Source organism: Rhinoraja longicauda, chromosome 18 (assembly GCF_053455715.1).
Source record: "Rhinoraja longicauda isolate Sanriku21f chromosome 18, sRhiLon1.1, whole genome shotgun sequence".
NCBI lineage: Eukaryota > Metazoa > Chordata > Chondrichthyes > Rajiformes > Arhynchobatidae > Rhinoraja > Rhinoraja longicauda.
Window position 1 is genome coordinate 12,863,179 of NC_135970.1, and position 13,833 is coordinate 12,877,011.

Consider the following 13,833-nt stretch of genomic DNA (forward strand, 5'->3'; position numbering starts at 1 on the left):
CAACAACATCGCCAGGTTAGGCCCATTCCTGCAACTCTGCCGCCCCCTCAGGACTATGGGCCTTTAGGGTAAAGATTAGACTCTGCATTGTTAAGAACGTTGAAACTAGAAGGATACAAGATGGAGTCTGTGTACTGCCTCAGTGTAATCTACTATTCTTACACTCTCGTACTTGGATATGATTGTGCTTACATACACCGATGAGCCAAAACATTATGACCTGATGAGCCAAAACATTATGACCACCTGCCTAATATGCTGTTGGTCCTCCGTGTGCAGCCCCATAAACAGCAGGGTGTGATGCACTGTGTATAGTGACACATTCCTCCCGTGACCACCGTTAAGATTTTCTGTGACTTGTGACACAGTCGACCTTCTGTCAGTTCGGACCAGACGGGATAGCCTTCGCTGCCCTCGCGCATCGATGAGCCTTGGGCGCCCAACACCCTGCCTGTCGCCGGTTTGTGGTTTGTCCCTCCTCGGACCACTGTCGGTAGGTACTCGCCTCTGCTGATCAGGAGCACCCCACAAGCCTTGCCGTTTCAGAGATGCTCTGACCCAGTCGTCTGGCCATAACAATTTGGTCCTTATCAAAGTCGCTCAGGTCTTTACTCCTGCCCATTTCTCCTGCATCCAACACATCAACTTCAAGAACTGACTGTTCACTTGGCTGCCTAATATATCCCACCCCTTGACAGGTGCCACTGTAACAAGATAATCAATGTTATTCACTTTGCCTGTCAGTGGTCATAATGTCTTGGCGCATTGGTAAGACTTAGATCAATTTTCGGTTAAAAAAAAAGAATTTTGCTGTACCTAAGTAAGTGGCAATAAAGTACCATTGAACAAGTTTGAATGGGACTGAGACCACTAGCCAGGGCATTCCCAGCCGTGGAAGAGAGCATAGTGTGGATGGCACATTGGAAGGGTGATTGCCCATCTAGTTGAAGCTGCGGTCTTTAGCACCAAAATAGCCATTGGCCACACATTCCTTTCCCTATATAAAATTAATAGACCTTTGTTCCACCGTAACCAGGGGTATCTAATCTTCTGACTTTGGCAGTATTATTCCACACGGAAGAAATTTGACTTTGATTATCAATGGCAAACTGTGATGGAAGTTTATGTTAACTTTATGTGGTTGTGTGTCTTGTTGCTTTTCACTTAGTATGGCTGTGTGGTAACTCAAATTTCACTGTACCTTAATTGATACATGTGACAATAAACTGGCCTTGAAACACGCTTGAAAATATTGGCCACTATTGATTTACACCTCACCAGATTGAAATGTGTGGGACTGATGATGTTGGTGCAAGTACAACTGACGGCCAAAATCCTTCCACCCATTTAATCCTAATGGCAAACGATGTACAGTATTTTCTTCCTCTTTACTTCTTAAGTTTCTCAGTTAAAATAAAACCCTCATGGCTTATTGGAAAATGTATTTATTTTTTTGCTTTCAATCCATGGTGTTGAAAAACCTTTGTTACTGATCACAAGCCATTTGACTGGAAATTACTTTCAGAGAAAGTTTTATTTAAATAATTCATAGAATTTTATAACACAGTTACAAATTCAGCCTAATAGGTCTGTCCTCGAGTTTACTCCACACATAGTTGTGTTTTATCTCAATCTCCCTCCCTTTCTTCCTCAGGTACAGAAACGAAACTCTTCCTCAGGCGGCACAGTAGTGTAGCGGTAGAGTTGCTGCCTTAGAGCACCAGAGACCTGGGTTCAATCCCGACTACAGGTGCGGTCCGTATGAGGTTTGAGCATTCTCCCTGTGACCACATGGGTTTTCTCCGGGTGCTCTGGTTTCCTCCCACATTCCAAAGACATGCGAGTTTGTAGGTTAATTGACTTCTGTAAGTGGTCGGCATGGACGGGTTGAGCTGAAGGGCTTGTTTTTGCGCTGTAGGACTCTAGGACTCTAAATGCTGTTCACCTCAACCGCTTTCATTTTCGACCACGCTCTACAATCTATCCATCCTGTGGGTCGAGAGGTTCTCAATGGAGTTGTCAGACCACCTTATATTTATGGCTCCCTAGTTGGCGTTGCCACCAGGAGCAAGAACATTTCCACCACAGCTAATGGGACCTGCTTTCTCTGCCTCTTTCGACAGGATTTATACACTTCTGCGGATCATTAACGTGGAAAAGCGGAGGGATTCTGCCCGTGGTAACAGGTACCTCGTTGAACTTGAGCTGATGGAGAAGGGAAAGAAAGTGGTCCGCTTGACAGAGTACATCTACCTCTTGCTACACAGAAGCAAACAAGATGATGGGATTGAAGAAACAACTGAAATGCAAGATAAGGAGCCCACTCAACAGAATGCTCCATATTCCAAACCTATTCTATGCCAACCGCTTGGGCTGCACATGAGGTCTAACGTTATGGTGCACTTTATAGTTCCAGGTGAGCAAGAGCGAAAATCAAATGAACGCAATTTCAGAAATTGTGTCCTTGTGGATCGTGATTTCCTCATTCACAATGTCTCTTGTTTCTTGTGGTGCAATTTGTGGGAGGAATTTGGATTATCATGCAACCATCTCAAAGCTAATGAAAATGCATTTACCTCCTCAATTTGAGTTCCGCACTCAGTGACTAAACTAATCAATGCTAGAATCCGAGTCAGAAAAATTCTAACTACCAGTGATTTAACCCAGTAACTAGACATATTCCATATCTGCCATTCATTTAAAAAAAAGCCGATCTGAATCATAATCTGAATTATTTTGTAGAAACAAAGAACCTCAGATGATTGTTTATCCAAAGGTGGACACAAAGTGTTGGAGTAACTCAAGTGGTGCAGGCAGCATCTCTGGAGAAAAAGGATAGGTGACGTTTCAGGTTGGGAGCCTATTTCAGACTGAAAGTAGGGGGTGGGGGGGAGGGATGGGTGAAGATTTGGATGTACTCCTCTCCCCTGCCCCCTCCCCTTTTACCTGCTTCCCCCCCCCCCCCCCCTCCCCAGTCGCCTAACCAGATCCTCAGCCTCACCGCGTTGTACCCCTCTTGGGATCACATCTTTGTGGCTGGCCTTGGTCTTTTTTCCCTTCCTCTTCACTCCCCACCCCCTACATTCAGTCTGAAGAAGGGTCCCGATCCAAACCCCACAGATTTAGCACTTCTGGCTAAAGGAATAAAGGGATATGGGGAAAATCAGGAATACGGTACTGATTTTAGATGATCAGCCATGATCATATTGAACGGCGGTGCCGGCTCGAAGGGTTGAATGAAAACACTCCTACACCAATTTTTCTATGTTTCTATATAAAATGTCACCCATCCTTTCTCTCCAGAGATTCTGCCTGACCCGCTGAGTTACTCCAGCACTTTGTGTCCAGCATTAGAATTATTTTTCAATCGCTTCCCAATTTCACGCCACACTTTGTCTGTTGTTGTTTTTGCTGAGATTGGTAATAACACAAGGAGACCACCCACCTCATTACATAATGCCAATGTGTTTGTGGTTTGAATTTAACCTGGTGTATATTCTCCTGTTTAACCATACCGTCTGTATTGATTGATGTCACTTGCTTCACATGCCCAGAGCTGCTCCGATGTTTGTCAATCGCTAGTGGGCTTTTGGGCTTGTCGCTAATGGGCTTGTCAATCACAAGCCACTCTCGGCCTTCACGAAGCACATTCAGTCTTGTATAGATTCCCTTACCTTCCTGTTATCATCCCACAAAGGAACTGTGGAACAATACACATCTTCCCATGCACGATGTCTCTATTCTCTTCATTGCCTGCCACCCACAATAATATCTTGGCTGATTCTCCGCAGTTCTCCTCTCATCTCACGCTGTAGATTAAATATTAGTTGGTTTATTGTAATCCACTGAAACAGCCTTGACTTACAAATTCTCAGAATTCAAAGACACTTTATTGGTAACCGTTGATTAGTACGGGTGCCTGGGGTTATGGGGAGAAGGCAGGGAAATGGGAAGAGCGAAAGATAAATCAGCCATGATTGAATGGCGGAGTAGACTTGATGGTCCAAGTGGCTTAATTCTGTTCCTAAAACTTATGAACTTATTGGTGCTATTTAATAGCTTTGGAGATTATGATGTCACCAACTTAACAGTACAAGACTTCTTTTCACATATCTGGCCCAAAAAAGTAATTAATTTTCCATATCTTGAGTAATCTACAAACCCGCATAACATCAACATTAACCACAACTATCAATCATACTTTTTTTGGTTTGGGGGCAATATTTGCACCATTGGAGGATAAAGTGGAATAGTTTTGTTCCGTTTTTTATTCCCACCAGCTTTAAAATAATAAGTGTCAGAAGGAACTGCAGATGCTGGTTTACACCGAAGATAGACACAAAATGCTGGAGTAACTCAGCTGGACAGGTAGCATCTCTGGAGAGAAGGAATGGATGATGTTTCGGGTCAACCATGAGTTGCTCCAGCATTTTGTGTTTAAAATAGTATGCTTGGCCTCAGCCTGTAGTTAGATGAAAAGAAACATTCTCCAGCAATGTAGGCTGTGCCCGTGTAGTCAAACTATTGTGCACTTCAGCAGACACCCACCAGAACTTTGCTAAACATTGAGCTATCGCGGAGAAGTACAGTGGGTAGGTCCAAAACTCACATCATCCCTACAACCATGAAATGACTGGTTATACAGCTGTCTTTTAGGTTTAGATAAGGTTTAACCTTATCAAAATGTCCAAAATAATAACTGGTCTTTAAAATATGTAACCCCCTTCAATCTACTTCAAATTCTCACTTGAGAGGATGACAAAGGACCAACACACTCAAACATACTAGGGTGGCCCCAGTAGTGCAGTGGTAGATTTGCTGCCTCACAGCACCTCAGAACCAGGTTTGATCCTAACAAAGGGTGCTGTCTGTGCCGAGTTTGTATGTTCTCCCTGAGACCGTGTAGGTTTTCTCCGGTTTCCTCCCACATTCCAAAGACATGCAGGTTTTTAGGTTAATTGGCTTGTGTAAATTGCCCCTAGTGAGTAGCATGCCAACGTGGGATAACATAGAACTAGTGTGCGAGTGATTGATGGTCGGCGTGGACTCGGTGGGCTGAATCCAAGCTGTATCTCTAAACTAATCTAAACTTAATTAACAGAAGAGAAACTTTCAACTGAAATAAGCCTTTCTGGTGAGTAAAGAAAGAAATACTTGTATTCGCATGGTCCTTTTGTGACACTCTGATTGTTCAAATTGCTCCACAGCCAATGAAGTATTTCTGAAGAGTTGTCAGTATTAACAAAGTGTTCAATTCATTGAATCTACCACTGGGAAATACATTGCAGGAGAAACATCTTCCACTAAGGTTCAGCTTAGATGGGCTGATTGCCTTTTTGATATGTGCCCATCTTGTGACCTCTGGAGAGTAGGAAAGAAAGGTGGAAAATACATTTCTGCCATTGAAGTGAGTTAATCTTTACATCAGCAATTATCTTTCCTTTCTATCTTTACAGTAAAGAATCAGGCCCGTTGGGTGCAGCAGTTCATTGCAGATATGGAAGATCTCTACAAGACAACAAAGGATGAATACTTCAACGTGATCATCATTGACTTTGACAGCAGTGACATGGATGTGGGGGAGGCCTTGAAGATCAGCAAACTTCCTCGGTACTGTAAATGCTTTAGAGTAAGATCTTTATTGGAAAATTAAATGGCAATTGTCTCAGTGTTTGGTAGATACAGTTTTATTTGGGGGAAAGTGGAACCATATACCATTCTAGTATTGTTAGGAGCCTGAACTAGTGGGTTAATGAGGCATTTAAAAGCAATTCATGTTGCTAAACAAATCAAAACACAACCTTTTAAAATTGGCATATGCAATACTTCATAAAATGGTCATGTGCTTGAAATAAAATTAGCTCCGGCTCCATTCACTCCTGTCTTAAATGAATTCAATGCTTAGTTTAGTTTGGTTTATTGTCACGTGTACCAAGGCGCAGTGAAAAGATTTTAGTTGCGTGCCTTCCAGTCAATGGAAGACTATACATGATTGTAATCAAGCCACAGTGTACAGATACAGGAAAAAGGGAATAACGTTTAGTGCAAGGTAATGTCCAATTAAACATAGTCCGAGAGTCTCCAATGACGTAGATGGTACCTCAGGACTGCTCTCTAGTTGTTGATGGGGTGGCTAAGTTACCTGATGACAGATGGGAAGAAACTATCCCTGAATCTGGAGGTGTGCGTATTCACACTTCTGTACCTCTTGCCCGATAGGAGAGGGGAGAAGAGGGAGTGACTGGGGTGAGACTCATCCTTGATTTGGCTGGTGGTCTTGTCGAGGCAGTATGAAGTGTAGATGGAGTCAGTGTAAGGGAGGTGTGAAGGTCTGGGCTGCGTCCACAATGCTCTGCAATTTCTTGAGATCATGGATGGAGCTGTTCCCAAACCATGCTGTGATGCATCCTGGTTTGTCTATCATGAAATCACAGAGCATTTATGGCACAGTAGGTAGCCGATTGATCCATTGTTTCAGTGTTGATCAAGGAAGATCTCCTCAACCTAATCCCATCTTCCAGCTCTTGGCCAAGCGTCACAGCTGATCGAACACACGTGTTTGAATATGAGATGGATTTGTGCCTCTATCACCCTTTCATTCAGAGTTCCAGTCCTACAGCATCCTCTGGATGGAAACAAAACTATTCACCTTCCCTGTATTAATCGGTGAGTTATCTTAAATCAATACTCCTCTTTTAAGGGGAATAGGTCCATCCAATTTTCTTTCTCTAGAAGCCTCATAAACTCAATTAAGTCTCCGGGAAGCACCTCGGTTCCAAAGGAAAGCAATCTGACCTATGAAATATTTCATCATAGACAGTTTTTAAACTCTAGGCAACAAGGATTTCGAAAGATACTCCAGTGCGATCCTGGGATGATTAGGCTATTTCAGGAGAAATTTGGTTGACCATGCTTGCATTCACTGGGCAGGACCTCCATCGATTTTCCGGTGGTTTGCTCCCCTACTCCCCTTTAATGCAGATTAAATCACCCCTCTCCCCTGCCCCGGAAGTCCCCCTGAAAATGTGGTGCATAGGCCGTGTGAGGTGGCCGATCTCGACCTCATCGGGATTCCTGTGCAGATAATTTGCCGCCTGCGGTCGGGGCTCTGGAAGTTCAGCCCGGCCGGAGCTGGCAGATCTGCTCCCATAGCCGGCGTCTGTGGCCGACTTTGCTCGACGGTCTCTCAGCACGCCAAGGCTGTGACCACTGTTGGTCCAGCGGAATGGATAATCCAGAAAGGCTCTGGAACCAAGGGTGCCGGAGAATCAATGGGAAAATTAGATGAGAAATATATCGAATACCGACAGTTCTGGACAGGCTGGATGTTTCCCCTGGATGGACTGTCCAGAGCTATGGGTCTCAAGACCTGAAGTCAGTGTAAGGGAGACTTCTTCAGTCTGAAGAAGGGTCTCGACCCGAAACGTCACCCATTCCTTCTCTCCCGAGATGCTGCCTGACCTGCTGAGTTACTCCAGCATTTTGTGAATAAAAACCTTTGATTTGTACCAGCATCTGCAGTTATCTTCTTATACTATGGGTCTCAAGATATTGGGTAAGATCTTTAGGACTGAGATGAGGATAATTTACTTGTGACGGTGAGGCAGTGGAACTGTCTGCCACAGAAACAGTGGAGACAGCTTGCTGAATATATTTGTGAATGAGATCGATCTCACAGCACGAAAGCCATCAAGAGGCATGAGATGCGAACAGAAATATGACATTTTAGATAGAGCATTAGATCTAATCACATTGAAATGTGAAGGAGGCTAGAGGTGACAAATGGCCCCATCCTGTTTTTTGAAAAAATTGAAATGTTTCTTTGCGAAAAATTTCAAAAATTATATTAAATAGCAAAATGGTTCGCAAACTGCGTAAACATGTTCAGCACTAAGAAGGTTGCAATTACACAATGACAAAAATCGTCGACATGGGATCTCATAACAGCTTCACTGAGAAGTTGTCATGAAATTGTAAGGGTGCTGTGTATTGGGGATGTGTGCAATAAATCAGATTTTTAATGTGTTAGAGTTTCCGGCAGAATACAATCTATTGCATATAAATGCAATGATAATGCAGTCACTGTACTGGAAAATGTATTATTGTGATCATAATACATTCTGAGTTTCGGAAGATGCAGTGATGGATGGATGTATTTCTAGACAATGGTGTATCTTTAATGGCAATGTAGGAGATACAAGAACTTGCATATATTTGACTCCAAATAGAATGGAAAATAAGGAACAGCTATGATTCAAGCACCAGCAATTGAATATAGCTGCTAACTCAACACTTTTTAATACAGAAATACCTTTACTTTTTTGCAAAACACCATTCCAGCATTTCTTTCTGAGTAAATAGGCTAAATGGCAACTATCCCCTGTAAAATCATTTCTATAATTCTGATTGTGTCTCTCCAAAACATATCTCGGAATGTTTGTTTAACTTTTCAAGCTGCTAAATCAGTGCAACCTCTTCTCATCAGCCTTCCCGCTTCACCTTGGTGCTGCTGGATTCTTCATTGCTGGCATACATGATGTCTTTATTCTGCATTCCCTTTGGAGTTAAATATCTCCAGGTTATTGCAACTCCCTGTAGTTAATTTAGAGACATGAATCCAGCTATTAAGGCCACGTACAACAAAGCACATTGTCCTCTCTTCAGTTTCAGTATTGAATGTTGAGCGATTGCTTTGCCAGTTACATTGTGCAGCCATCCTGATTTTGTTATTAAATCTGCGGTCATTTGTGTCTCCAGTGGTGCAATTCTGCAATCCAATCTTCTCCCCTCCCGTAACATCAATGCTGATCAGTAGTTTTGATTGCACGCCGTCGAGACGCTGATGTGGAACAATTTCTCTTGTCCATCGGCAAGTGTCTACCTTTGTGATCCTAAAGGTGATTGAAACTGAAGGTGACAGTTTGCATATCAGGCAGATTATTGGCATAGCATGTTAGTCCTTCTCAGTGGCGATCATTTGTCATTCATCTAGCACGGTTGCATTGTCTGAAGCTGTCGGAGCAGTTTAGCTCGGTGGATCGTTGCCTTGAGCGACCCGCCACAAACGGTGGAGGAGGAAACTTCACAAAGCCATTCGCAACGGCGGCACAGTGGCGCAGCTGGTAGAGCTGCTGCCTCACAGCGCCAGAGACCCGGGTTCCATCCTGACCTCGGGTGCTGGTGTGTGGAGTTTGCGCCTTCTCCCTGTGACCACGTGGGTTTCCTCCAACATCCCAAAGTTGTGCGGGTTTGTAGGTTAATTTGCCTCTGTAAATTGCTCCTAGTGTGTAGAGGGTGGATGGAAAAGTGGGATAGTATATAACTAGTGTGAACTAGTGATTACCTATCAGTGTGCACCCAGTGCGCCAAAGGGCCTGTTTCCATACTGTATCTCTAAACTAAGATAAGCAAACCCTTTGAAAGTAAAACATCATTCTTCTGAGGACCCCTGCGTCGGGGCAGATTGTCTTTTGTCGCCATGTTGCTGGATCATCTGCTCCTTGGCCATCGTGTTTCTTGCAGCATACTCTCTGGCATTGACAGTCTTTTACCAGCAGCCTAGTTCCCCGGCCTTTTAGTGGACCCCAGCACAGCATAGGGCTGGCAATGGAGTTACACATTCTCCCTTGGGATGAATACTATAGGTTTATTTAAAGGAAGTCCAAACAATTTGAAAAGAAAGGTCGATTCCAACCTCTGGTGCTGTTTGTGTGGAGTTTGCAGGTTCTCCCAGTGACCACGTGGGTTTCCTCCATGTGCTACGGTTTGCTGCCCCACCACATAGATTTGTAGGTTAATTGGCTTCTGCAAGTTGCCCCCAGTGTGTAGGATGTGTGTACGAAAATGGGATAACATAAAATCAGTGTGAAAGGTCAGTCAAAGGTCAGTATCAAAGGTCAGTCTGGACTTGATGGGCCAAAGGGTCTGTTTCCATGTTGACTCTTCCAATCAAAAACAATGTTGGCAGCAGTTGAAGCTCTCCACTACAGACTTACAAGCGGTGGAAGTATCAGCCTTTGACATTCACAGTTAAGATGGATCAAAAAATAAATAAAATGTTAGAAAAACTATCTGATAGTGCTGCTGCCTCATAGTGCCAGAGGGCCCTTGATCTTATAGAGGTGTATAAAATTATGAGAGGAATAGTTTGGGTGGATGCACAGAATCCTTTGCCCAGAGTAGTGGAATCGAGGACCAGAGGACATAGGTTCAAGGTGAAGGGGGAAAAGATTTAATAGGAAACTGAGGGGTAACTTTCTCTCACAAAGGGTGGTGGGTGTATGGAACAAGCTGCCAGAGGAGGTAGTTGAGGCTGGGAATATCCCAACGTTTAAGAAACAGTTAGACAGGTACATGGATAGGACAAGTTTGGAGGGATATGAACCAAGCCTAGGCAGGTGGGACTAGTGTAGCTGGGACATGTTGGCCGGTGTGGGCAAGTTGGGCCGAAGGGCCTGTTTCCACACTGTATCACTCTATGACTCTATGACCCATGGATGGAGTTTGCACATTCTCACTGTGACGACAGGGGTTTCCCCCCTCATTCCAAAAACGTGTGGGTTTGTGTTAACTGCCCTCTGTAAATTCCCCTAAATGTGGATGTGAAAGTGGGATAGCATACGAAGAGTGTGATCAATGGTCGGTGTAGGCTTGGTGAGCCGGAAGGCCTGTTACCATGCTGTATTTCTCAATCAAAACCGGTATTGGAAACCAGGACGTTTGCAAATAAAATGGCTGCAGCTGGGGCAGGAAATGTTCCTCAAAAGAAGCACAGGTTGTTAGGTTAATTAGCTTGGTAAAATTGTACTTGGTCCCAAGTGCTAAACGACTCATTTGGTTCTGTCTTCACTAAGGAAGACATAAACAATCTCCCGGAAATACTAGGGGACCAAGGATCTAGTGGGAGGGAGGAACTGAAGGGAATCTGCATTAGTCAGAAAACGTGTTAGGTAAACTGTTGGGACTGAATTGTAATTGTAATTAATTTATTTGCCAAGTATGTAAACATAAAAGGAATTTGAAGGCAGATAAATCACCAGGGCCTGATGGTCTGCATCCCAGAATACTCAAGGAGGTGGCCCCAGAAATCGTGGATGCATTGGTGATCATTTTCCAATGTTCTCTCGACACTGGATCAGTTCCTGTGGATTGGAGGGTAGCCAATGTAACTCCACTTTTTAAGAAAGGAAGGAGAGAGAAAACAGGGAATTATAGACCAGTTAGCCTTACATCGGTAGTGGGGAAGATGCTTGAGTCGATTATTAAAGATGTTCTAGCAGCGCATTTGGAAAGCAGTGACAGGATCGGTCAAAGACAGCAAGGATTTATGAAGGGGAAATCATGCTTGACTAATCTTTTGGAATTTTTTGAGGATGCAACAAGTAGAATGGATAAGGGAGAGCCAGTGGATGTGGTGTATCTGGACTTTCAAAAAGTCTTTGTCAAGGTCCCACACAAGAGATTAGTGTGCAAAATTAGAGCACATGGTACTGGGGGTAGGGTATTAACATGGATAGAGAACTGGTTGGCAGACAGGAAGCAAAGATTAGGAATTAACGGGTCCTTTTCAGACTAGTGGGGTGCCACAAGGCTCGGTGCTGGGACCCCAGTTATTTACAATAGATATTAATGATTTTGACGAGGGAAGTAAATGTAACATCTCTTAAGTTTGCGAATGACACAAAGCTAGGTGGCAGTGTGAGGGGCAAGGAGGAAGCTATGAAGCTGTAGGGTGACTTGGATAGTTTGGGTGAGTGGACAGAAGCATGGCAGATGCAGTATAATGTGGATAAATGTAAGGTTTTGTCAGATTAGGAGAAGGGGAGGTGCAATGAGACCTGGGTGTGCTTGTACATCAGTCACTGAAAGTAAGCATACAGGTACTGCAGGCAGTGAAGAAAGCTAATGGCATTTTGGCCTTCATTGTGAGAGGATATGAGTTTAGGAGCAAGGAGGCCCTGCAGTTGTACAGGGCCCTGGTGAGACTACACCTGGAGTATTGTGTGCAATTTTGGTCTCCTAATTTGAGGAAGGACATTATTGCTATTGAGGGAGTGCAGAGTAGGTTCACCAGGTTAATTCCCTGGATGGCGGAACTGACATATGATGAAAGAATGAGTCAACGGGGCTTCTTTTCGCTGGAATTTAGAAGAATGAGAGGGGATCTTATAGAAACATATACAATTCTTAGAGGATTGGACAGGGTAGATGCAGGAAAAATGTTCCCGATGTTGGGGGAATCCAGAACCAGGGGTCACAGTTTAAGAATAAGGGGTAGGCCATTTAGGACTGAGATGAGGAAAAACCTTTTTCACCCAGAGAGTTGTGAATCTGTGGAATTTTCTGCCACAGTAGGCAGTGGAGGCCAATCCGCTGGTTGTTTTCAAGAGAGAGTTAGATTTAGTTTTTAGTGCTAAGGGAATCAAGGGATATGGAGAAAAAGCCGGAACGGGGTACTGATTTTGGATGATCAGCCATGATCATATTGAAGGCGGTGCTGGCTCGAAGGGCCGAATGGCCCACTCCTGCACCTATTTGCTATGTTTCTAGTGTGTAGGATAGTGTTAGTGTGCAGCGATTGCTGTTCGGCGCGAACTCGGTGGACCGAAGGCCCTGAATAAGTCACAGCACTCATGCCTAGAAGGAAGATTTCAATTTGTCGGACATTTGGGAGCAGTAAGAGATAAAATATATCCGATAAAGTATCCGATTAATCAGCTTAACTCAGCCTACAATACTTATAACCTTTCAATTTTAGGTAACCTCCAACAGCCCTTCCTCCCCACCCGTTCTCCCCCACACACATTTTTTTTCAACCTCCCCCCCAGCCCTGCTCTGTGCCCCACTTGAATCCACCCCTATTTCCCCTCCAACTACATTCCTTCTTCAGGCTTCACAGTTTTAAAACTCTTCCATTTTTTTCCTCTCACACCTTGTTTTTCATCTCTTGCTTTTCTAATCATCTGCCTATCAAAAATTCCCACGTCTGTGTTCCTTCTCTCTTCTAGCTTTCTCCCCCTGCCCCATCTAAAATCAGTCTGAAGAAGGGTCCCGACTCAAATCAAATAGCCATGTTCTCCAGAGTAGCTGCCTGACCCGCTGAATAACTTTAGCACTTTGTGTCTTTTATTTCCAATACTTTTCTAATTGATCGACACAAAGTGCTGGAGTAATGAGGGGGGAACCTCATTGAAACTCACCGAATAGTGAAAGTCCTGGCTCTGGTGAATGTGGGGAGGATGTTTCCACGACTGGGAGAGTCCAGAGGACACAGGCTCAGAATAGAAGTACATACCTTTGGAAAGGAGATGGGGAGGAATTTCTGTATTCAGAGTGTCTTTAGTCACAATAGGGAGAAGGCAGGAGAATGGGGTTGAGAGGGAAAGATAGATCAGCCATGAGTGAATGGCGGAGTAGTCTTGATGCGCCAAATAGCCTAATTCTGCTCCTAGAACTTATGAACTTATACCTCGGTACATTAAACTCAACTCAACTCTCCCTGTTCTCTGCAACGTTTTCCTGCAAAGCCGGTGAACACCCAAGCATGAGTTCCTTGTTAAAACTGGCAAATTGTAGCAAAGTACATGGGGCAACAGGAGTCAAACGGAGCACGGGAGACTGGTGCAACTGTACTCCAGTAATCGGTTGCGAGAAAGCTGGGCTTGAAAGTGTCTGGCTTCTGTTAGGGGGAGATCGGGAACTCTGCCATTTTGATTTTTGGGAGAGCATTTGCGGTTGGCGTGCTTATCATCTCTGGAAACGCTCTGCGGTTAAGAATTCATCATGTGGCTAATCACAAATTCAACAGATGGCGTAGCACTTAAAACATCAAAG

The 13,833-nt window shown here is 44.0% G+C and overlaps 1 protein-coding gene across 2 annotated transcripts in view; it reads left to right on the top strand.

Annotated features, from left to right (window-relative positions):
* The window catches only part of LOC144602254 (N-acetyl-beta-glucosaminyl-glycoprotein 4-beta-N-acetylgalactosaminyltransferase 1-like), a 569,664-nt gene that overhangs the window by 518,779 nt on the left and 37,052 nt on the right, over positions 1–13,833 (top strand). The window contains exons 15-16 of one of the 2 annotated variants that reach the window (XM_078415127.1): positions 2,124–2,416; positions 5,457–5,610. In XM_078415127.1, coding sequence (XP_078271253.1) covers positions 2,124–2,416; positions 5,457–5,610 — 447 coding nt within the window. Of the gene's footprint in view, positions 1–2,123; positions 2,417–5,456; positions 5,630–13,833 lie in introns of both variants that reach the window. The other variant, XM_078415128.1, reaches the window with a different exon arrangement.